The sequence below is a fragment of the Semicossyphus pulcher genome, unplaced genomic scaffold, assembly GCF_022749685.1.
Source record: "Semicossyphus pulcher isolate SPU_LCO1_2020_fin unplaced genomic scaffold, fSemPul1.0.p SCAF_1, whole genome shotgun sequence".
In the NCBI taxonomy this organism is placed as follows: Eukaryota; Metazoa; Chordata; class Actinopteri; order Labriformes; family Labridae; genus Semicossyphus; species Semicossyphus pulcher.
This window is the reverse complement of record NW_027211603.1, coordinates 1308532-1332073: the sequence shown is the minus strand read 5'-3', so window position 1 is coordinate 1332073 and position 23542 is coordinate 1308532. Positions and strand designations below refer to the sequence as shown.

Genomic DNA, 23542 nt, shown 5'->3' with positions numbered 1-23542 from the left:
TGTTACCCCATATGGCGATGGATAGAGACTTAACAGTCATTTATTTACATGAACATGTAATGTTATACCTTTAAAAATAACCATTTGACGTGGTTTCGTGGCCGTTAGCTTGATGCTATTCTTTATTTATATGCTGAACTACTGGTAAGCTAGGTTAACGAACAGACGTGACACTGCATTGATCAGTCAACTAGTCGGCTAAAGCTAGCTCTTGGCAGCTGGAACATGATGCAAGTTGTGAAAACAAGCAAACAGGCAAGTACAGACGTTGTCCCAAGTAACTAAAGTGTGATTTAGAGGTCGAAATAATTGTCTAATGGTAGGCTAACGGATTGATTGGCTAAAAAGTGATAATGGCTGCATGTACAAATACTTGATAACGGTTTTAGTAGTAATCTAAAACAATGGATAAGCCGATAAAATAATTAGCTACGTTGTATGGATAAACCGTCGAAAAGGTTATCTCATACTTATGGGTCAGTTTAAATTATTACCTTCATTTTTTAGATAAACGGTTGAAATTGTTAACTTTAACTGATTTATAAACGGCTGAAACAACTAAAGTTAGCTAAAAGTTACTTTAAGCTAAAGTGATGGATAAAGGGATGAAATTGTTAGCTAATTGTTATGCATTTATGATTCAGCAGTTAGCTTAAAATGTTGATAAAAAGTAATGAAAAACATGATTAAATAGCTAACAGTTATGGATAAACAGTTGACATATAGTTATAGTGGATAAACAGCTTAACTAGTGGGAAAAGGGTTTTGGCATATAATCCTTTATTCGTCCCTCAACGGTGACATTTACAAATGGTAGCCTTACAGTTGCCGATGAAGTTTATATCAACACATTCATTTTACTATGATCAAAACATATTGTATCTGTATAGACAGACATTTTATTCATTTTGAAAATGATGGGCGGGAATAAATTGTGGGTACATCTGAGAGAGCTGTGAATGTTCTTTAGACCAAAAGGTTGGTAAAAACTACCCTCGGGGCTATACAGGAAAAAGAAATGACATACACACTCCAGTTTGGCTTTACAGAACAATAAGACGCTTCAGCCGTGGCAGCTCTGCTTCTAATCAGTAATGTGGCCACAAGGAGGCCCTGTAGGGCAGCAGTAACCTCACCTGTGTTTAGACCTGGGTCTCATTGGTCCGTGTGCGTGAAACACTTTTCAGCCCTCTTTATAGTTTGGCGAGTTGTGGCACGGCAGGTCAGTCTCGCGCAGCTCTCTGCTCCTGGCAGTTTAAGTTTTTAGAGTCTTTAAACTTTGGTTGAAAGTTAGATTTGATGGGAAACTTTAGGTCTGCTCTCCACTGTGCGTCAAGTTATTAGAGCGTTAAAAACACCCCTGTACATCATGTCCAGCAGTCTGTTGGTGAAAAACCTGGAGGACCTGAGCCTGGATTCGGGCTATGTGGCCGGGGATCCCTGCCCGTCCCTCAGCCTGTCCTCCTCCGGCAGGTCGAGGCACTCTCAGCCACACACGAGCACTCCTCATCGGGGTACCTGGTGGCACCACGCCGGGTCTCTGTACAGCAGGAACGGCAGCTGGGACACGGTGAGCTCTCTACCGGAGGACGCGGCGGACATCCTGGCGAAATGTCCCTGTCTGCCGGAGCTGGAGGAGTGCCCCTGGACGGAGCAGGAACTGCGGGAAGTCGTGTGTCAAGTCGCCGGTTTTAATGATTCGTTCACCGGAGAGGCTGTCCACCGGCTGTCCGTTCTTCTCCGGAGGGCCCTGACGCGCATCTCTAGGGAGGCGCAGCGGCTGAGTGAGCTCCACAGGCGGTGCACTCGCCTGGAGGTCCAGAGTGCGGTAAGGCTGGTGCTGAGCTGGGGTCTGGCCGAGAAGTGCCTCTCCTCCGCGGTGAAGGCTGTGTCCCTGCACTGCATGAGCTCCGGGGACACGGCGCGTCAGAGAAGCAAGTCCGCGCGCTGCGGGCTGACGCTCTCCGTGGGTCGCTTCTTCAGGTGGATGGTGGACGCACGCGTGTCGGTGCGCGTGCACGCGTACGCCGCCGTGTGCCTGACAGCCTGCATGGAGAGTTTGATGGAGGAACTGGCCGGACGGGCGCTTCAGGCGGCGAGGCTGACCGCGGAGGAGCAGGAGGAGGTCACCTGCTGCCCGGTGACCTTGGAGTTGCTAGAGGGAGCCGTCAACAACGACGCGGAGCTGTGGGGACTGCTGCAGGTGTACGAGCATCTGATATGTGGCAAAAATGCTAATGGTGAGTTCAAGTACATCATGACACCCTGTATTTTTACTAAAGGTTCTGATTGCATATATTAATAACTTTGTGAGTTCAACCTGCAGTAAATGAACTGCTCTCCAACATAAGAGATAATATTAATTATTAATTTTAAAGAGATTTATACTGCAGACAAATCAAACATTGCTTGTATTTACTGTTTATATCAGTTTAAGTTACATATTACTCATGTTTGAGCAGGTCACACACAGTCGGAACACTTTGACTTTGGACATTGTCTTAATTTATGAGCTTCATAGATGAATCCATGAGTCTAAAGTGAAACAGATTCAAGTGTAAGAGAGTTCCCTTCAGCCCTCTTCTTCTCTTATTTGGTGAAATTCTACAAAATTACAGAAGAAATTGTTTTGCGAGTTTACAAAAATGCCCCACATCACAATCCAGATACGTTCAACATGTTTTAATACAGATGCAGCTCTGCAGTGTTTTTAAATGTTTATTTCAGTTGCTATAGTTCTAAATGTAACATGATTCTGACGTCCAGGAGAAGTCGAACACGAGCTGTAAAAACAAACTTCAGGCGGGATAAATGACATTGTGTGAAACGTCACATGTTCACCAACATTCATGGTCCATCGCCCAAAAAACACGTGTTTTGAATACACGTGTGTGTTCACATGTGAGTTGATCTGACAGCTTCAGAGAGGATTCAGAGGAGAGGCTCCTGTTTCCCTCTATGACTTCATCTTTCCTCTTTTGTCCTGCCAGATAAAACCTGATGAACACAGTTGTTGAATGTGAAGTTTCACCAACCCTCTAATGTTTCTTTCTGTAACTTGAAACAATTTTTACCCCTTATATATTTGAGAGAAATGACTCCTATAACGGACTACATAACCATGTAAAACAAAGATGTAACTTGTCATCATGTTACAACTACAGCTCCCATAAGGCTGTCACAGACTGAGCTGACCCCAGTCTGGTGGAAAAACCCAACTGTTAACTTTGGGTGCTATTAAAGAGAAGAGATGTCGATCGTGGCATGAAACTGCTCAGAAAGAAGCAAGACGATAAAAACAGAAAGTAAGGGGTAAGTTAGAGTGTCAAAGTGTTCAGTATTTGTAAAAAGAACAGAAAAAACAGTGAAGCTGTTTCAGACGTATCTCAGTCCATCCAAGTGAATGAAACAAGTCAGTGACCCCTCTCATAGGCACCATGTTTCTTTGTCTCCTGCCCGCTGCATGCTGGGATACAGGCTCCAAACCTCCCATGAGAGCGAACAGGAAGAAGCGGGTGCAGTAAATGAGTGAGTGTTGTTAGCCTCTGACCCACACAGACGACACAAACGAGCTCTCATTCCCGCTCAGGCTGCAGGGCACGAGGTCCACAGCTCCCAGTGCTGTCTGCTCCCCTAAACAAACAGCCGCTGTAACTGCTGTCCCGGCAGGAGAGGCAGTCTGTCACCCCTCTGCAACAACACGCACCCCCCCGAACACACTCTGTTACCTCGCTCAGGCTTTAATAGGGACATTATCTGAGGGTCGAACGGCCTGATCTGATGATAAACGTAAATCCAAGCCGTGAAATGTGAGAGAACGTGAGAACATGCTTCCAGTCTGTTTGCAGAGATCCTGCTGAGAGTATCCAAAAACACAGCTTGTAATGTCATTATCCTTTTAAGATCACGACAGCGAGCAGATTTACAATGCAACTGTATCCTGTCATGTCTGCACAGATCAGATAAATCATGCAACTCCCTTTCATCGAGCTTTTATTTTTCCTGCTTTTTTTTTAAGGTCTGTTAATGAAGTTTCCGCTCTGTCACATTTAACATCTACACTGTATCAAGGGAAACTGGTGTTTTAAAACCTGGGCCCTATTTTTTTTGTGCCATATTTAGCGTCTAAATGACTAATAGGTACAAGAGGTTTTAGAATTACGTCCACTTAAACAGGTTGTTTAGATGTTATGGGATCCCTACAAAGATAGACGTTTCTGTTAAAGAGAAAGATGCTTTATTTGACACCAGAAACCGCTGCTCCTTCACTCTCCTCAAAGCCACCAAACTCCAGAGACAAATGGGGTAATTTTACATTGCAGATAATCAGAGTTGGTGTTCTGCTGCTGTCTCGGTTGGTTATTTTGTTTTTGTTATTTAATGACTTGGATGTTTTAAATGATCCAACACAATGTTTGTTTTGTTTGTTTCCCCAATATTTTGGTTTATTATTCAATCAGTAAAGGCAGCAGTAGACCAGCAACTTCTGAGCTTTACCCGCAGGCTTAAATTGCTGTTTTTCTCAATGGAGTCTGGTGTGTCTGCAGAGAGCGATGTAATGTCTGTTTATGGTTAAAACAATCATCTTCCTCTGTAACAAAAAGGTCTATCTCTGTAGGGATCCTTTCTGTAATGTTGTCACACACTTAGAATAACAATCTGAGCCTGTCAGTGGAAACAACAAGAACTTTTAGCAGACGTAGAAGTGGACGTTGCAGACTTTACAAATGATCTTGCAACTGCATTTACAAAGCCTTTTGTACCCATTGAACCCCCATATGTGTAAAAACAGGGCTAATGTTTATAGCTACTGGTTTGTGTTGAGTTATAGATGGCAAACATCACAGTTTCCAGCGTCTGTGCTACTTAAGTGTTGCTTCTCAGATTTCTGCAGCTCAGGATGAAGAGGAAGTGGAGAGAAACAGCTGTAGAAATGTCTGATATTGAGTGAGATTACAGAGATGGAGCAGACGTCAGGGAGTAATCCAACACTTGCTGTGCTACCACACGTCACATAATGTTATCTCCATCTGGACTTTATGCAAACGATCGAGCAGGAGGAAGACGTGGTTTTCCAGGTATGACTGCAGTGTTTTCTCAGGCTTAAATAAGCAGCCTTACATGTCCTCTTTTGTTTTGTCCATTCTTTGACGATGAAACAGTCACTGCCACATGATTAATTAGAGGTTGATGACTTTACACGCCTCTTTAATTAATCACTACACCTCTGTGATAGGAGGGGCGCTTGTCTCTTTCAGGAGGCCTGTTTGGTGGTTTCACGAGACGTAATCAGGCTCTGAGGTTAACAGCAGCTCATCACTGCTGCCTCTGAGTTCTCGTCTGTAAAGCCTTGTGTCAACTGTGTGAGACTGAGCCAACAGCGTCCGTCCACGCTGGCTCCAGACATACAGCCGCAGGTTTTTAACCAGATTACTCTACCATAACAAAGTCTTCCCGCCCATTCTTCCTGTGTTTTCTACCTGACTCTGTGAGGTGGATGAAGAGTTTAGTTACTGCAGACTTCAGAAGCTAAAATCATTTCATTGTTTTTAGTTTCTGCTTAAGATGGTGTGTATTTTTTAATCCTGCTTCTTTGGTCATGACTTTAATACATCCATGTAGAGTTGCTCTTGTGGTAGCATGAAAATAACACAGATGGCAGATATCCTGCTCAAGACCTTTGACCCTTTCCAGGCGCTGGCCACAGTTATCAGGAATCTCAGGGACAAATTGTCTGAAGACATTAAGGGTATTTGTTTCCATTCATGTGCAGATTTTTGCTTATAGAGATTCAAACGATTCATTGGCAGAAAGTAGTCGATGGATTGCCAGATTTAGTTTCAGCGAGGGATGCTCGATATCATCGGCACGTTATCCGTATCTGCAGATTATGGCTTGAAAATGACATCTGGGCATCGGCAGATACGTCATTTGTCTGCTGATATTTTCCACCAATCAAACGAAGCTTTAATTCTGCGGAAAGAGAAAGACACCTCTCAAGATGCAGCTTGCTAAATACTACTTTTTTAAATTGCCATGCTAGAATATTGGTGTTAGCATTCTGCTCTTAGACAGCATCTATGCTGTGCTAAAGTAAAACCTCGCTGAGCTGCAAGTGTGGCTGCTGACCTGCTTATTTTGTCCCAGTGAGGGAGACGGCTCGGGGAAGAATCACGGCTCTGTAACGCTCCGTTTATGTACAAGATGTCAGGCTTTATCCTGATTACCACTCTGTTTGCTCTGCTGGACTCAGCTTAGACACTCCTGAGGTGGTCTTGACCTCTAACACACACACACACACACACACACCTTTGCTCTCTGTGGTTCTGTTGTCCGAACACTTGCAGCATTATACCACGCAGCAGAAAAGAGCTGTTGTTTTCAGTCTCGGTGACTGTGCCTCTGTTTTCATTTGGGACACACACACACACACACACACACACACACGCACACGCACACGCACACGCACACACGCACACACACACACACACACGCGCACACACACACACACACACACAGCGCACACACTTGGTCTCTGACGATGTGGTTGTAGACTTTAGGTTGAGTGCTGTGTTTTTATTCAGCCAGTCACATACACACGAGGACACAGTCAGAGGAAATGACTTAATCACTCCTGATTCACGATGTAAGCAGGCCAGTGTTGGTCACAGGAGCTGAGGTGTGTGTGTGTGTGTGTGTGTGTGTGTGTGTGTGTGTGTGTGTGTTTGGGGGGTCAGGACTACACAGGTAGGGTTTTAGAACACAGTGGTTTGTGCTTTGTCCACCTCAGACTGGACTCCTGTTGTGTACCTATGAATAGACGCTTGTTCACCCTCTCCTGTAAACACAGCGGGGTAATCAGCATCAATTATCTGTCACACTCACTCTTTTCTTTCACACATAAGCTGAGTTGTGTTCTCCAGGTCAGAGTGATGAATCTGTTCACTCAGTCATCAGGCTTGTGTTATAATCAGTTCACCTGCACCTCATCTCAGAGGTGTTGCAGGAGGTCGAGGTCAGGGATCTGTGCAGGCCGGTCAAGTGAACTTGGAAACACTTGAGAAAGAAGATTTCTCTTCTTACTTGTGGCTGTGTTGAGAGCTCGTGTGGTCGGCCTGTGAAGTGGGGATGAATGCAAGTTTGGGTGCTGTAACTCTGGTTTCTAACCCAAACGTTATTTTAATTTTGCTCTGGACAGATGAAGCTTGTTGGCTTTGTGGATGATGCCTGGGAGGATGTGATTATCTCTGGGTACCTCAGTGTCTTTAATCCGATGAACACTGTTATAAGGGGACTTTCAATCATTTGTAACCTTGATCAAATTTTTTTCTGATTCTTAAAGTTTTTGAATCATTCCAGTAAAATAATTCAGCCAGCAGACACAAAACAGTCTTTATTGGCTGAGTCAATCCCTGCTGTCATTGGGTGAGAGGCGGGGTTACACCTGGACTGACTGCCAGTCGATCACAGGGCTGACACACCGAGACAGACGACCTTTCACGCTCACACTCACACCTACGGGTGATTTTAGAGTCACCAATGAAGCTAACGAGCATGTGTTTGGACTGTGGGAGGAAGCCGGAGTACCCGGAGGGAACCCACGCATGTAAACTCCCCCTATGTCCAAACTAATTGTCAAAGCCCTGATCAAAGGTCGTCCACTAAAAGTTGTTGTTGTTTCCACTGACCGGCTCAGATTGTTATTCTGTGTGTGACAACATGACAGAAAGGATCCCTACAGAGAGAGACCTTTTTGTTACAGAGGAAGATGATTGTTTTTAAACCAGAAACACACAAGCCTTCATTTTAGCTCACACAACGTGCGTTCAAGAAGTCTGTTGTGATACTTGCACTGAAATTGTTGTGATATTCATGCTGTGCCAGGGCTGAATTTTATGTTGTTGTTACTACTGCATTGCATCATGGGATATTTATGCTTTGTTGCGTCCAGTGCTTGTAGTCTGTTACATTCCTTGAAAGTTGTAGACACTTCATGTACCAGTATGGAGTTATTAAAGATGTTTTAGTCTTACTTAAGGTCTTATTAAACCTCTATGTTTTTACTTTTTAACTCAGCAGAAATATGAGATTATTTTTTAATGCTGCTGAGTTTGTCTGCGTCAGACGGCTTCAGTTTCTTTGTCCTCGCTGAAGCTGTTTCTTTTGTTTGGAAGATCAGGAGTCAGCAAAAACTCCACAACAGCACACAATGGATGAGGATCTCCTGTGTGTGTGGTGTGTGGTGTGGTGTGTGTGTGTGTGTGTGTGTGTGTGGTGTGTGTGTGTGTGCGTGTTCACCTCCTCTTAAAGTTTTGTTTTTAGATTTTCTGTTTTATAATAATTAATTTTAAAAGAATTCTCAGCTATAAACGTCTGAGTTACTCACAAGGTGAAGTTAATGTATTTGTCAAAGGAGTCTGGTGTCTGAAAAAAGAGAGGGATATAACTGCTGTGTCTGAACGCTGATACTGGTCTTAATGTGTGTGTGTGTCTGTGTCTGCATGTGTGTCTGCGTGTGTGTGTGTGTGTGTGTGTGTGTGTGTGTGTGTTTCCAGGTGAACTGTCGCTGCCGGCCCATGTCAGCCCGTACACAAAGGTTCCTGAGGATTCGATGGAGAGCAGGGAGGACGCCTACATCCAGCTGGAGCTGAGGACGCTGGAGCAGGCCCTGCTCGCCACCTGTGTGGGCAGCATCGCAGAGCTCAGTAAGTGTGTGTGTGTGTGTGTGTGTGTGTGTGTGTGTCACTGCCACAACAGTTAGCTCCTGTGCTTTGTGTGAGTGTTTGTTTAAACTGTGAGCGGCGTCGGGCTCCTGGGACACATCGTTAGACGCTGCCAGCTCCCCCTCGGTTACACAACAACCTGTGGCTTGTGTCCAGAAAACAAGGGCACCTTCAGGCCCTGCAGGCCACCGTAGCTCACCGGAGCACAAAGCACGCCATGTTTTTAAGTTAAATAGTTTTTAATTCTTTCATAAAGATCATATTTATTAAATCACAGGTGCAAACAACGTCGCAGTTTCTGCTGTAAACACACACAGAGCTGTAAAACATCAGATCTCAACATAAAAAGGTCAAGAATCAACTTTAATTAAGATAAAAAGATTTTATTGTAAATGTTGAGTTTAATGAGCTTATAGTTATTGGACAACATCATGTGTTAACCAGACCGGTAAATCAGTTCATATAACTCCACTCTGTATTCTACATGTACGCTACATTCTGCTTGAAAATTCTTATTTATCAAAGATAATCCTCATTATAATATCTTTATTAAGATGTAAGTAGGTGTCCACTGTCAGTTAATCCAAATACTCTGTAGCACATGTAGCGACTGAGAGTTTAAAATGCTGCTTGGAGCGAAAGAGGGCTCGTTATTGTGACGCGCATCATTCAGAAAAACAATCCAGAGTCCAGATAAGTTTGAACTTTTTATTAAACAAAGAAACTGAAACAAAAATCAAAGAGTGACAGTCAACAGAAAATATCCAAACGCCCTCACCCTCTTTGTCTAACAGGTGAGGATAATGTGAAACCACGCCCAGGTGAGAATCACCAGAGGTAATGATTAACCCATAAAAAAGGAGTGAAGGCTGAGAAATAATCAACACAAATAAAATACACATTATGGCTCCTACGCCACATTTCTAATCCTGAGGCTGCTGCGATGGTTGATCCAGGAGCGACCTGGCTCAGGCTCTTACCTGTGGTTTGCCATTAACGCTAAAAGATGCTGTGTTTGGTTGCTACAGAAACACAAGCAGTCGGACCGGACTGCAGTAAAACAGTTCATTTATTAATCCCTTAGTGCGTCCGTGTTGTAAAGAAGATCAAACAAACTCACTGATTTCGAGCTTTAGCGTCAAAAACCGCGTGCCCTTCCTTCCTCTCATTTACGCCTCAGCTGCAGCAGCACAGCGACACCATCAGTATGTAAAAATCCTATTAAACCACACGTTTGTTTTCGTGTTTCTGCTTGTGGTTTACGTCTGTTTCCCTTTACTAGATTTACATCCCCACCTTTATTTAAAGTCTGATCTCTCTTATTTCTTACGACCTGATGTATCATGTGATCTCGACTTCCTGCAGGTGATCTGGTGTCTCGAGCGATGCACCACATGCAGCGTCTGCGCAGCTCGAGTTCCTTCGTCGGCGCGGCTCGCTCAGCCAACCAGACGTCAGTATCCTGGGCCCCAGACGCCCTACGAACGCTGTACTACTTCCTGTCCAGCCCACAGATGGAGTCACTGGAAAACCCCAACCTGGAGCCTCCGAGCATGACGCTGAGCAGAGAGAGGTATACTCTAAATATGATATATTGAGTTATTGTTCTTCAAGCTCAATCAATCATCAAATTTTATTTGTATAGCGCCAAAAAAAACAAAACTTCCTTTTAACAGGCAGAAACCTCGAGCAGAACCAGACTCATGTTGAACAGCCATCTGCCTCGACTGGATGGGCCGAACATGGGATAGAAGGAGATGCAGGATAGAGACAGGCAGAGAGAGCAACAACAACATATGTTCTTGTTACCACAACAACATATGTTCTTGTTACATGAACAACAACAGACACATACTTATGGTTACAATGCCAATAATAGTGGTAGACTAGTGTGAAGATTGGCTAAATAAATAAATTAGCGAGAGAAGCAGAGTAATGATAAAGGCTGAGGTAATCGTAATTGTAACAGTTGAAGTCAACAGGTCTACTATTAGCATTAGCAGCAACAATAATGATAGAGAGAGAGAGAGAGAGAGAGAGAGAGAGAGAGAGAGAGAGAGAGAGAGAGAGAGAGAGAGAGAGAGAGAGAGAGAGAGAGAGAGAGAGAGAGAGAGAGAGAGAGAGAGAGAGAGAGAGAGAGAGAGAGAGAGAGAGAGAGAGAGAGAGAGAGAGAGAGAGAGAGAGAGAGAGAGAGAGAGAGAGAGAGAGAGAGAGAGAGAGAGAGAGAGAGAGAGAGAGCACACAAACAACAAACAACCTCTCTGCAGCATTCAGGAAATAAACAACAGTAAACATGTCAGTGACATCAGATTAAGGATGTGAACCAGAGCATAGCCGCAGACACTCAGGTCACCAAGTAAGATCACGAGAACGGTTTAAAACACAAGTGCACAGGGACTGTCCAAAACTCAATGATTGCTGTCAGCATGTAGCAGCTGATAGCAGAAGGAGTGAAAGAGTCGGAGTTAAAGAGAATGTGGTCCGATTATGATGCGTTGGGCTTTCTGGACCACACGTGGTCAGACAAACATGCAGTGAAAGACTGAACCAAGAATAAAATCATTGTCATCATCAGCATGTTTTCCTTCCTCCAGGCCGTTCCTGCTCCTCCCCCCGCTCATGGAGTGGATCCGAGTCGCCGTGGTTCACGCTGAACATCGCCGCAGCCTATTGGTGGACAGCGATGATGTCAGACAGACGGCCAGGCAGCTCCTCCCAGGTCTGGACTGTGAGCCCAGACAGCTGAAGTAAGGAGCACCACCAGTTCTCTCTGTATATCGGCTCACTGACATTTACTGAAGTAAAATCCACTTTGCAGGATTAGCAACGGGCCGGACTTTAGGACAAACTGGAATTAAAGAAGTGCATGATGCAGAACCACATTAATGTTCCCGTCCCCGTTTCCCTGCAGGTCGGCGTGCTGTTTCCAGTCGTTTAAATGTTTGGGTGCAGAAGCTGCTTCAGCAAAGTTCCAGCTGGATTTGGGCTTCAGGATGCTCTCGTGTGGACGAGCAGATCTGGTCCATCAGGCCGCTCGGCTTCTGGGAGGAGAGGGGGTGAATGCTGTCGACGACCAGGTGAGGGGGGGACATCAGGATTGAGTACTTGTGTGATTAGTTATAATATGGATGATGTCCTGGTTTCCCTTTCACTGAACCTTAATATCAATACACTATAGTAGATGGAGAGATGATTCTGAGTTTGCAGCAGAGGCTGGAGAGAAGTTTAAAACAACTATATGAATATTAAAGGTAAAAACGCCTGTAATTGTCCCGTCGTCCCCACACGATGTAGACGGTTATGAACTAATCCCCTGATCACATTAACAGTGAGCAACATCCTCAGCTTTCTTGGTGGATTCGCTGCTTCATTGTAAAAATGTCTATCTTTTATTTTTGTTGTGCATTTGTACTTTTTAACCAGCAGCAGATTCGTCCCCCTCGTCACACGTCCCATCTTAAACTTATCCATCATTTATTACATACGTTGAAATTCGGCTAAAACATGCAAACTGCCCAAAACTGCCGCCGCACTTCAATGTTTCCGTCTTAAGAAACTTCATTAAACTTTTTACAATTTTTCTTTAGTTAAGCTGTTAATGCAGTCTGAGAAAGGTCTTCAGTTTCAAGGGGAGGTCTTTAAACTTAAAATCTTCAGTTTTTCACACATTGCTGCTCCAGCAGTTTATTTTCTGCTTCTAAATCACCATCAAAGGCTGTGTTTGTGAGGCGCGGTCAAACTGTATCCAGCGTTTCTTATGAATAAATATTTGAGGAAACAGATCTGTGATATTAAATGATCTGTGTAGTTAAAAACTGTTGTTGTTGTGTCAGGGGATGACTCCTCTGATGTACGCCTCTGCAGCAGGAGATGAAGCTCTGGTTCAGATGCTCATAGAGGCCGGAGCACACCTCGACCTGCAGGTAAGAAGCTGCACTCACACATTCACGAGTACTGAGGGACATTTGTGCTGCTTGATACTCCTACTGTGGTACGGTTCAGCTGGAGATGTTCTACTTCTATTACTACAGCTGCAATAACTGTTTAAGATGTTACATAAAGAAAAATATTATAAACATATTAATACAAAGGGAGTGAAATCAAAACTCTTAATCTTGAGACCTCTCTCAGTGTAACGGCTTCACATTTCAGTTCTAAGCATTAACTCACAGCTTTGGATTTCCTCACTGACAACCTCTCGCTATTATATTTAAACAACCAGCCGCTAACCTCAGAGCTGAAATGATCCATTATGTTCCTAAACAAAGCAACACTTTGTCATGTTTGTGTTTAGGTCCCAGGCTGCTCCGCCAGACAGCCGTCGGTTCACCCCAGCAGTCGTCGCTGGGTTGCTCTGACCTTCGCTGTTCTGCACAGTCACCTGTCTGTGGCTCAGGTGAGGGCTCCATTCTGTTCATGTGTCAGCTGTAGGATGCATGCATCTGTAGGTTGTGTAGAAAGTAAAGATGTTCCAGTTGAGGCCTTGCTGGGATAAACTGTGCTTAGTATTCGCTTTTAAAATCAACAACTTCTAACAACTTATCATGGCAAACGGAAAAGAGACAATCTGATGGTCTGACTGCCGACCTTTCCCACTAAGCAAATAAGCCAGGTGTTAGTGGGTGTTTTCACCAGTGGGAAAGCGGCTTAACAGTGTTGTTTTCTCGTGCCTACAGCTGCTGTTGGAGGCCGGAGCAGACGTGGAGGGAGGAGCACAGCTGGACGGTCAGGAGAGCTCAGCCGAGACGCCGCTGCAGCTCGCAGCTGCTGCAGGTAACTAAGCACTCTGACGATGCACAGACTGATTCTGAGCTGCAGTTTAACCAAACTAAAACTCAATAAGAAGATGAACACGCACTCATCGACGGAGTTTAATACACTGGTTCATTTATATGTGATATTGACTGATGTCTCTCTCCCTTGAATCATCTTCTCAGGTCACTATGAGATGGTGAGTCTGCTGCTCGCGCATGGAGCAGACCCTCTGCTCAGAGTGCATCATGGGAATTCATTGACATCTCCGCTGTACGAGGACATGAACTGCTTCAGCTACGCTGCAGCGCACGGACACAGGTGAGACATTTATCCAGGAGCTTACAGGTCCTAAAGTATTAATGTGGCTTAATATGAATGTAAGAGGCTATTTAACGTAAACACATACATGAAAGCAAAAAGTACAGCAAATAAAACAGAGAAGAGCTGTTTCCAGTGATTCTTCAGTGCAAACCAGTGAATTCTTCTGAAAGGTTTCACCTGTATTTGGGATGTAAGAAGGTTCTTCTGGGATTATATCACCTTTACTTTTGAGTTTATCAGCATAATGAACGATAAATCCCTCAGAGTTACCATCTGAGTTTTCTAAAATGTTTTTAAGTGTCTGACAACATTACAGAAAGGAGACCGAGAAAGACCTTTTGTTAAACCAGAAACAGATGTTACGTCACTCCCTTCAAACCCGCCATGTCACCTTTAGGAACATCCTGAGGAGGCTACTGCTGCAGCCCCAGCACAGAAAGGAGGACATCCTCTCTCTGGAGGAGATCCTGGCCGAAGGAGTAGAGGAGGACGATGGAGCAAAAACTCCAGCTCCTGATTCTCCGAGCCCTGTTCCCCGGCTGTGTAAGGCCCGGATGAAAGCCCTGCAGCAGGCGGCCTACTACAGCGCTGAGCACGGTTACCTGGACGTAACCCTGGAGCTCGGAGAGATGGGTGAGCACATGACCAACTTTAAAGTCTCTGCACTCACAACTCGTCTCTGTGTGTCATTTATTAGATACATTTGCAGAAATGTTTTAAATTTAATATGCATAATGATACTCTGAGGGTGTTGAAAGACAAAACAATGCTATCTGTTCCCTTCCTGTTCTCTGCAGCTTGTTTCTTGCCGCAGAGTTTACTGTATTTATTAAGGACAAAGTTCCAAAATGACAAATTCAGTGTTAACTTGAAGGTGACATGGATTTCATTGTTTACATAAAGCAATGGCACTAAGTGTATAAAAGTCATTCAATATAAACTTTATTTCAGGCTCACAGCAGGATTCAAATCATTAAAAATGAAAGGATAAAACGAAGACATACCAGATAAAAATCTAAAAACAGGTCATATGTCGACTGTTTCTCAGTGTGTCCAGAGGCTGCATCAGGAGAGAGAGCTGCTTAAAGCCTCTGTGATGCTGCTCTCACTCAGCCTTCCAACATTTAACATCAGGTGGTTAAAAAGTGCCTCACTGCAGGAACAACAAACAGTCGGCTAGCTTCATTAACCAGGTAAGAAACTGAAGCAGACACTATGAGCATAGTCCAAACTCTGACACACCTGATTTGAATGTTTTGCTCATTATCAATCCCCTGAGAAGCTTCAGTTGGTTGATAACAAGCAGATCATTCAAATCAGGTGTGTTAGAGTCAAAGAAACCTAAAACACGCAGGAAGGTGGCTCTCCTGGTTTAGACACTAGTGATAAACATGTCATCACGACCAGATGTGTTTCTCAGGAACCGTGCATATTTAAAACAAGACTATACAAATGCCAGAACAGAAGGCTAGTTTACTTATGTGTAGTACTCAGCCAGGTGTGACGTAGTCAGCCTAAAGTCGATCTAAAATCTATCATCAAGTTCAGACAAAAACAATGTCTGAAAGCTGAGCATGTGCACAGCTTATTCTGTTCAGATACCTTGAATTAGGCCTCATACGTGTAGCACTGTCTGACTTATACATGTGGGATGTTCATTATTCAGGTTTTGGGAGCGTTCTTTGCAAACAGCACATTCAGAATAGTCTCATTGGGTTTCTACAGCAGCTGACTCGGGGCCATATCAGCTCTGTGCAGCCTGGACTTGGACATTTGGTTTGTCTACAATGCAGACAGGGCTGGTTACACATTATGTATGGCTGCATGTTAGAGGGGAAATTAGTGGAATATTCATTTTATTAGTTAAGAGCTGGGTGGCAGTATTGTCTTTGTAAGTATAAAGGCCAAAACCTGAATATTTTGTGCATGTAAAGGTCATTATTTTGCCATTTTACACTGAACCAAGCAGAAGGCGTGCATCGTGTAAACAAGCAGCACAAGCCTCACATACACGCTGCTGTTCTGCCCTGCACGCTCTGCAGTTAACACTCACGCCGTGTTGCCTCTGTTACTACCTCTGATGCCGGCTCAGAGGCGGAACAACGTCGCCCCCCATTCGCCCTCCGTGCGTTTCACATTAAAAACGAGGCGTAACAGGTGTTACAGTCCTGCCGTCAACTGTCAACGCAAATGGGGCTTCTGTCATTCCTTCCTGGGCAGTGACAATGCTGCCTCCAGAGTGCAGCTGAAAGCGACCACAAAGCTAAACCGTCTCATCTTTGAATCATTGATCTGCTGAAGCTAATTTTGATCACGTTTTGATTTTGAATTGAAACGGGACAATGTGGAAGAAAAGTGTAAAATAAAATGAAATGTACCAAATCTCTGATCTTTTTAAGATATGTAAGGAACAGAACAAACACAAACGCTCATTTATTTTATGACAAATATTTACATTATGTAAACAACGCACGTTTTATTCCCTTTTTTTTTTTACTTCGCTCTTTCCCTTGACCTTCCCGTTTCTTGTTCGTGCTCTGCATGTGGTCCACTCAATTCCAATCATGAGTTAGATCCCCCCTCAAGTTGACCAGAGCTGCACATATTCTCACAATCTTGTTCATCTGTGGAGCCAGGCTGATGGGAACAACCTGTGATAAGATTTTGTAAACTTTCAAACGTTTGATTGCTCTTCGAACGTGAATCCGTACTCGTCCAGCACACGTTTCCTGTTCATCTGTTGTTTTTGTTTCTGTAGACGGAGGAGTCACGACTCTGATTTGTTTCTCTAACTCCCAATTCTTTATGTGAAGGTCTCGGTTTACCATAACCTCGTCTCCGGGCTTTAAGTGGTCTAATATTCCTGAGTCTGTGGTTATGAATTTGTCACCGTAATGCTCTCTGTACGCTGCAGATATGAACATGAAGAGTCCACATGGGGCGACAGCAACCAGGTATTTCATTGTTTTGTTTAAAGAAAACATGCTGCATGATTCCCCTCCTGCACTGAGGATTAGGGGGTTTTCTACACGGCTCACACAGACGTCTACAAGACATGTTGTGTTTGGAAAGTTCTTCTTAAATGCTTCAGGCATAGTAGTTTGAATAGCTTCTTTTGGTAACCACAGGATGAGACTTTGCAGAACTTGCTCCAGCTTCTCAATCCAATAAGAAATGATTGAGCTCGCTGTGAACTGTGAAACTCGAAAAGTTCTGCTCAGATCAGCCGTCTCTCGGTTCGTCTTTAGCTTCATAAGTGTCATGAGAACTTGATCGTGCACCGACATTGTGAATAATCGTCTGTCATGTGTTTCCAGTGATTCCACAAGCACGTGAAATACTTCCAGTCCTATCCCGGTGTAAAGCAAAGCGTCCGAGTCGTTTTGGAGCATGAAGTAGCCGATTTCGTCACACTGAGTCGCTTTATCCTGCACCAACCTGTAGTAACTATGATCATGATCAACAACGCCTGTACTTAGCTCTTTGTTTTTACTCGGGAACACAGGAAAGTGAGAGGAGGACGACTCGTGGTCCACCGCAGAGTCTGAAAACACAAAAATATGGTGGCAAAAGTACAATTAATTTCTGTCCCAAAGCAACTTCACTTTTTAAATGATGTAAAGCTTTCAGAGAACTAAAACTACAAGTGGAAAAAGTCCAACAGCTTTATCTTGTGTTGTGCAGAAACAGAGACTACAGCTCACTTATTTTTGTTCCACCTTCATCGTGAAACCTGCTGCTGTAATATCCATATGTATGAATGGGCTAGTCTTAACACCTTTCATTTTCCCATTATACCAGAAGTAATAGTACATTTGGAAAATAATGGAGGATCAGAAAACCGAATTTCTGTTGAATACTTGAATTCTTTTAGGCCTTATTGATATTTTTAAGAGACATAGCACGACGACGCTGAAGTTAGCTCCCGATTCGGCAGTTAAGGGGAATATTAAGGGACAATTAACTTCCAGCACTGAACATCCGGTCCTCCTTTTTTCATCGTCTATTACATCACTACAGCAACACCAGCGTGTTTGTTGTGAGGTTAAAGGATTTTCAACAACTAAGACACAGCCACAAACATTTGATACACGTCGTTCATGACATAAAATAAGTGCAAAAAAACTGTGATTTCAATGCTTTTTTTTTTTAATTTTTTTACATACAAAAATAAATGAACGTTTTACAAATCCAAAACTGCGTTCTGAAGAATATTTAGGCTCTCTGGGATAATGGGCCAGATTTGACCAGCCTCGCCATAGTAGTTTTGGATCAGGACCAGGTCCAATGTAATCAGGATGGAAAAATAAAAGCATTGAAATCGCCGTTTTTTGCACTTATTTTATGCCAAACGGACTCCAGATCATTCAGCACTACACACAATGGACATGGGACATGCATGCCCGCATAACAAACCCACACACACTACTTTGCCACACAGTCCGTATCCGTTCGATGCACTGTGTGCTGTCAGCTAGCCAGCTATTGTCAGCAGTGACACCTGCAGCGGAATCCATTAACACGTCGGACAATTCAAATTAGCAACCCCGGCTGGGGAGTAACATGACGCCCGGTAAGTGGGAAAAATACGGGAAGAAATACACAAGGGACTGGTAAAGTGAAAACGGAATCAAAGACTGGATAGGACGTGTAGCTGGAGATAATACAAACGTTTTTTGTCGGTACTGTAAAACCGAGATAGCAGGGGGTCACAGGAGTTGTCCATGACGGAGGCCAGTTTTGATGGCATCCTCCTCTCACCCACCTGTATGACCGTCTGAGTTTAATTAACCTGTGTATTTTATAATGCATTTGGCAATGATAGCAATGCTGTTAGACTTTAAAAGCTGTGTATATGGTTTGACAGGGATACATTTTGAGTTCCAGTATTGGGCTTGTTTTTGGGCTGGTTTTGTCACACACACCTGGCAACCCTGAGTGGGTGGTAAAGAAACATTATATGATTGCTCAGGTGAGATCAAACCTTATCATTCCCCTTAACTGCCGTATCGGAAGCTAACTTCATAGCACTGTGCTGCAAATCGTGGAAGTATGTGAAAAATAAAACGGCAAAAGAATTCAATTTCATTTAATTTCAATTTTATTTTTGGTTGTCTGAACGGAGATCTTTTTCACAGTAGCCTCGTTTCTGTAGCACTCAAACATGTATTAAACTGTTGTTTCAGAGTAAACTTTTAATACTCCAAATAGCTATTAACCGCAATGTATGCTGATTTGTGTGCTGAAAATACATTATTAACAAGGAATAGCTGTTTAACTTACTGAGTCCATTTTTACCACCTTCCTTGCTGCAATTATCTACTCGGGTCTTCCTCACGCGCGTCAACTTGAGCCCCTTCCATCTAGGTTGGTCGTCCCCCAGATAGAGCTCCGGATCCGGGTGCAGTTTAGTGGGTCTCTTTTCCACGAAGTGAAATGAGCAAACATAAATTCTCTTCGGAGGACGTTTAAGACTCAAAGCCTCCAGCCAGGCGCTCCTCCTCTCCTCCTTTTTCGGCATGGAGTGCAGGGAGTACGGCACAGGACAGGGACACAGACGACGCAGTTGGCGGTGCTTTAAGCATGTTGACGCTAAAAAAGTCTTCACTTTTTTTGAGTTGTTGTGGCAGCCGGAAACGGCGCACGTTGAACCTGAGGTCATATTAAAGACAGACGCCTTTTTTTGTCCTGTGCTTACTAGTTCATCACTCCAAGGACTGTTTACTCCTGTGACGTTTCCTCACCTACTTACACGGAAAACCAGAACCGACAAGCGGAAGTAGTCGTTCTTCTTCTGTGGTTTTCCTCCACGCTAGAACCAAAGTTAGAGATCCATGCCGCCCCCTGCTGTACAGACGCGTGTAACAGCAGTACGTTAGAAAGAAGCTATTAGTGTAGCCTTTTTTCTCAATACATTATTTACAGCAAACGTCCACATTGGGATTCTTAATTATGTTTATATATGTCGTTCCTTCGCCGAGAAACACGTAAAACCAGAACCGACAAGCGGAAGTAGTTCTTCTTCTTCTTCTTCTTCTTCTTCTTCTTCTTCTTCTGTGGCTTTACTAGCGCTACAACCACAGGTAAAGGTCCATGCCGACCCCTGCTATAGGCTGCGTGCTTTTTATTTGCCTGAAAGTAAATTTTTCCAAAGTATAAAAGGAGCAAATATGTGGACAAAATACAAAAACAAAACAATTTGGCAATACATCTACATTAAAAATAATAATAATGTGCCTAATAATATGTAAGCAAGAAAAGCAAAATAAAGTTAAGAGTCCTGTGATCAGTAAACATATTTAGATAAATATAGTAGTGCTTGTTTAACAGCAGAACATGTTTCTGCTTCACTCTGAAAGTGAAATCCTTGACCTTGTGTTTGTTCCACTTTCTCCTGTGTGCAGGTGTTCCCTGGAAGCTCCACACCTGGCTGGAGTGTCTCCACAGAGCCCAGCAGCTGAACAGGGACAAAGTTATCATCTCCCTCCTCACAGAGTTTCCCTCCATCAGGACGGAGGACTACAGCCCCGAGCTCCTCTCCACAGGCGTACCGCTCATGTTCAACATGTTGGTAACCAGCAAGGTACACTTGAACGCCTGTCTGTGTCTCTTTATTAACTCACTTTTTAAGGACAATAACATCGTCATCATGTGTTCATGCAGGGCAATATTACATTTATGTTATGACTCTTCTTCTTTCTTCTGCTGAAAAAAACATCAGTATGTGTTGTCGATGTTGGTTAAAGTATATATTTATAGCCAAACGAGCCAACATTATATTCTGTATTCTGACAGCCTTCAGTTTACAGCCTTTACTACAGGCACCTACAAGAAGTATGTGGTGCACTATGTATGTCCATGGGTCTTTATGTAGGGACCTTGTGTCTTTAGGAAGTGATGCAGCCAGTGTTCTGTGGAGAAGTTAATGAACATGTGGTTCTCCCTGCAGGACTACGTGATAACAAAGCACCTGGCGTCTGTGTTCTCTCACTGCTACAGCTGCTCTCCCGTTCCTCTCATCCCACCGCTCGACGTCACTCTGTCCACACAGCTGGGTAACACATCACTGCTGAAATCTGACAACCTATTGATTATATTTGTAAATAAAAAACACTTGAAACATAACATTTCTGTCTCTGTGCTCAGATATTCATTTCCTGAACAACATGGAGATGTCAGATGTGACCTTCATGGTGGACGGCCGTCCGTTCTTCGCTCACCGGGTGCTGCTGATGTCGGCTTCTGAACGGTCTCTATCTCTTTTCTCTGATTTAAGAGCTTAAATGAAACTTCTTTTACCGTCCACCAAACCTCTTACAGATGTTTCATCAAATGGAGGTCGATGTTTTCAATAAAGTTCTACAGCCTGTCAATTCCTATAAACATGATTTTACTAGTTTTTGTTTCTCGCCAATTTATGACTTTATAATCTCATACATTTGCCATATTTTCTGTCGAATTTACAACTTTAAGTTCGGAGTTTTTTTTCTTGCAATGTTACTCTTCTCCTCCGGCTCGTTTTTTTTTACAGTGGTCCCAATACGCCGTCGTTGTCTTTTGAAAGTTTTACATACACGTGGAAAAGGTTGCTGTAGGTTTGAGAATGAAACTTGACGTCTTTCTCTTGTGCTGGGGAGTCATAATTTATAGTTTCGAAATAAAAGTCTCACGTTCTGATGTTTCTGTCCCGTCAGGTTTCGACAGATGCTTTGCAATTCCACCGATGACATCATCCATATCGATCACATGACCTACAGCACATTCCAGGTGAGACTCACATTTACCTTCTGACTTTTGGTATGGATGTAACTGTGACCTGCCTGGTCCATCACTGACATGCTTTTATTTTAGATGATGATGAAGTCTCTTTACTGTGGAGGAACAGACGGGCTGACTGTGTCACACTCTGAAGCCATGGAGGTAAAATCACTCACCTGTTCACCTGCTGTTTTCAATTGTTGTACATATTTATATACAGGCTGTGGTGTGTAATCTTAGTGCAGGTTAAGAACAGGTGTAGTAAAGGTGAAGTTACTATATGGAGGACAGTAGACTTTAAAGACTTCCTGTTCCTCTTGGATTCATTGTGCTGTGTTGCTTGTGCAGCTGCTGCCGGTGGCCTCGTTCTTCCAGCTCAGAGGTCTGCAGAGGAGCTGTGAGATGAAGCTGTCGCAAAGTGTGACCGCAGACGAAGTCGTCAACATTTACCAAACTGCAAAGGTACAAAAACATCTGATGAAGTGGAGCTATAAACATTTCAGCCGTCACTGAGCTAACACTCTGATGCAGCTTTTTGATTTACAAATGAAACTAATTAAAAGTGTGTATATTTAGAAATACTGAATGATATAAACAGTGTCTCTGCTTTTTGTAAATTTAGTTATTTTCTTTAGTTTCCTATATCTTGATAGAAAGGCTCTGATGAACTTTAAACTTAAAGGAGGGGTTCTGAAAAGGATCATGTGATGCTGTGGTAACAAGGACAACAGAGACAGCTGCTGCACTCACATTTCATGTTCTTTCACTTGGCTTACATGCAGCAGAGATTACTAGAAGAAACCAGTGTTAAAGATACAACCTCAAAGATTTGAGTTTTTGAGCGCTTGTAAACTCCCACCGGCAATAATCAATAATTATGAGAGTACTCGTCCCAATGTAGTCAAACGTTTGCAGCTGGCTCCCTCTGTCACGGCTGTAACTCTTGATTTTCCTTGCTTTCCTTTTCAGACTGTTTGCTTCATCTGAGCGTCGAGTTTGTTTCTTCTTCTTTGGATTTTCTGTAGTCATCCATCTTTTCTTTGTTTGTTCAGCCATAGTAGATTACTGTTTACTCGCAACACTTGCAGAGACCTGCAAAAAACAATCATCTTCCTCTGTAACAAAAAGGTCTATCTCTGTAGGGATCCTTTCTGTCATGTTGTCACACACTTAGAATAACAACCTGAGCCTGTCAGTGGAAACAACAAGAACTTTTAGTGGACGACCTTTGATCGGGTGCATTTGCCCCCGGGGATAACGTTGCAATCTACTGGAGCAATTCCAAACTTGGTCTGTTTTGACCCTAAAACTGGTCCACGTCCAGGTTTGAAAATACCAGAATTATCCTGTTAGAAAAACTTTTGGGAATAAAACAAGTTTGATTTGGAAAATCTCCAAGAAAACTAAGAGTCAACAATTACTCTATTTAATCTAAAAGAACACAGAATCAGATCAGTCTCATGTGAATGAAGCAAAGCACTTTAAACTCATCCACACAAATGAAAGTAAACTCGAAACAACCCTTTACTAGCCTGATAATGATGAGCTCAGTCTGACCACACTTTCTCCCGTGTGTCTCTGCAGCACCACGGAGCAGCTGAACTCTGCAGGTTTTGTGAAGGATTCTTCCTGCAGAACATGGATCGGCTCCTGGACCGCGAGGACTTCCACCGCCTGCTGCTCTGCCCCAGGATGGAAGCCGAGGAGCAGGATCACACGGATCTCCTCGGGGCTTTGGAGGAAACGTTAATCCACAGACTTTACAGCCTCCACTCTGCATGTCGAGAGTGAAGCAGTCACACTGGTATGTACGGTGTGTGTGTGAGAAGTAGCCATAAACTGTTTTTACTGAAGTCCTCTGAGGGAGAACGTGTTCGTGTAGAAGAAGAATCATCTGAAAGTAAAGCTCTATTTATTTAAGTCGACATAAAAGTGAATTTTTCTGCGACCAGGAAGAGATGATCAACAATTTGAAATATCTTTTA

The 23542-nt window shown here is 43.4% G+C and overlaps 2 protein-coding genes across 2 annotated transcripts; one reads left to right on the top strand and one right to left on the bottom strand.

The window, feature by feature from the left end:
- The first annotated feature begins 1369 nt into the window (after positions 1-1369).
- LOC138585919 (ankyrin repeat and BTB/POZ domain-containing protein 2-like) lies at positions 1370-23348 on the top strand. The gene is made up of 17 exons (XM_069657848.1): positions 1370-2240; positions 8556-8705; positions 10089-10296; positions 11318-11470; positions 11635-11800; positions 12557-12646; positions 13018-13119; positions 13400-13496; positions 13661-13796; positions 14197-14432; positions 20204-20382; positions 20749-20854; positions 20946-21048; positions 21494-21566; positions 21651-21719; positions 21906-22019; positions 23142-23348. Exons 1-17 carry the CDS (start codon positions 1370-1372, stop codon positions 23346-23348), a joined length of 3060 nt encoding a protein of 1019 aa, XP_069513949.1.
- Positions 16184-19700, bottom strand: LOC138585951 (uncharacterized). The gene is made up of 2 exons (XM_069657850.1): positions 19083-19700; positions 16184-17343 (listed from the first exon to the last, which is right to left on the bottom strand). Exons 1-2 carry the CDS (start codon positions 19459-19461, stop codon positions 16352-16354), a joined length of 1371 nt encoding a protein of 456 aa, XP_069513951.1. The 5' UTR covers positions 19462-19700; the 3' UTR covers positions 16184-16351.
- Positions 23349-23542: the final 194 nt, after the last annotated feature.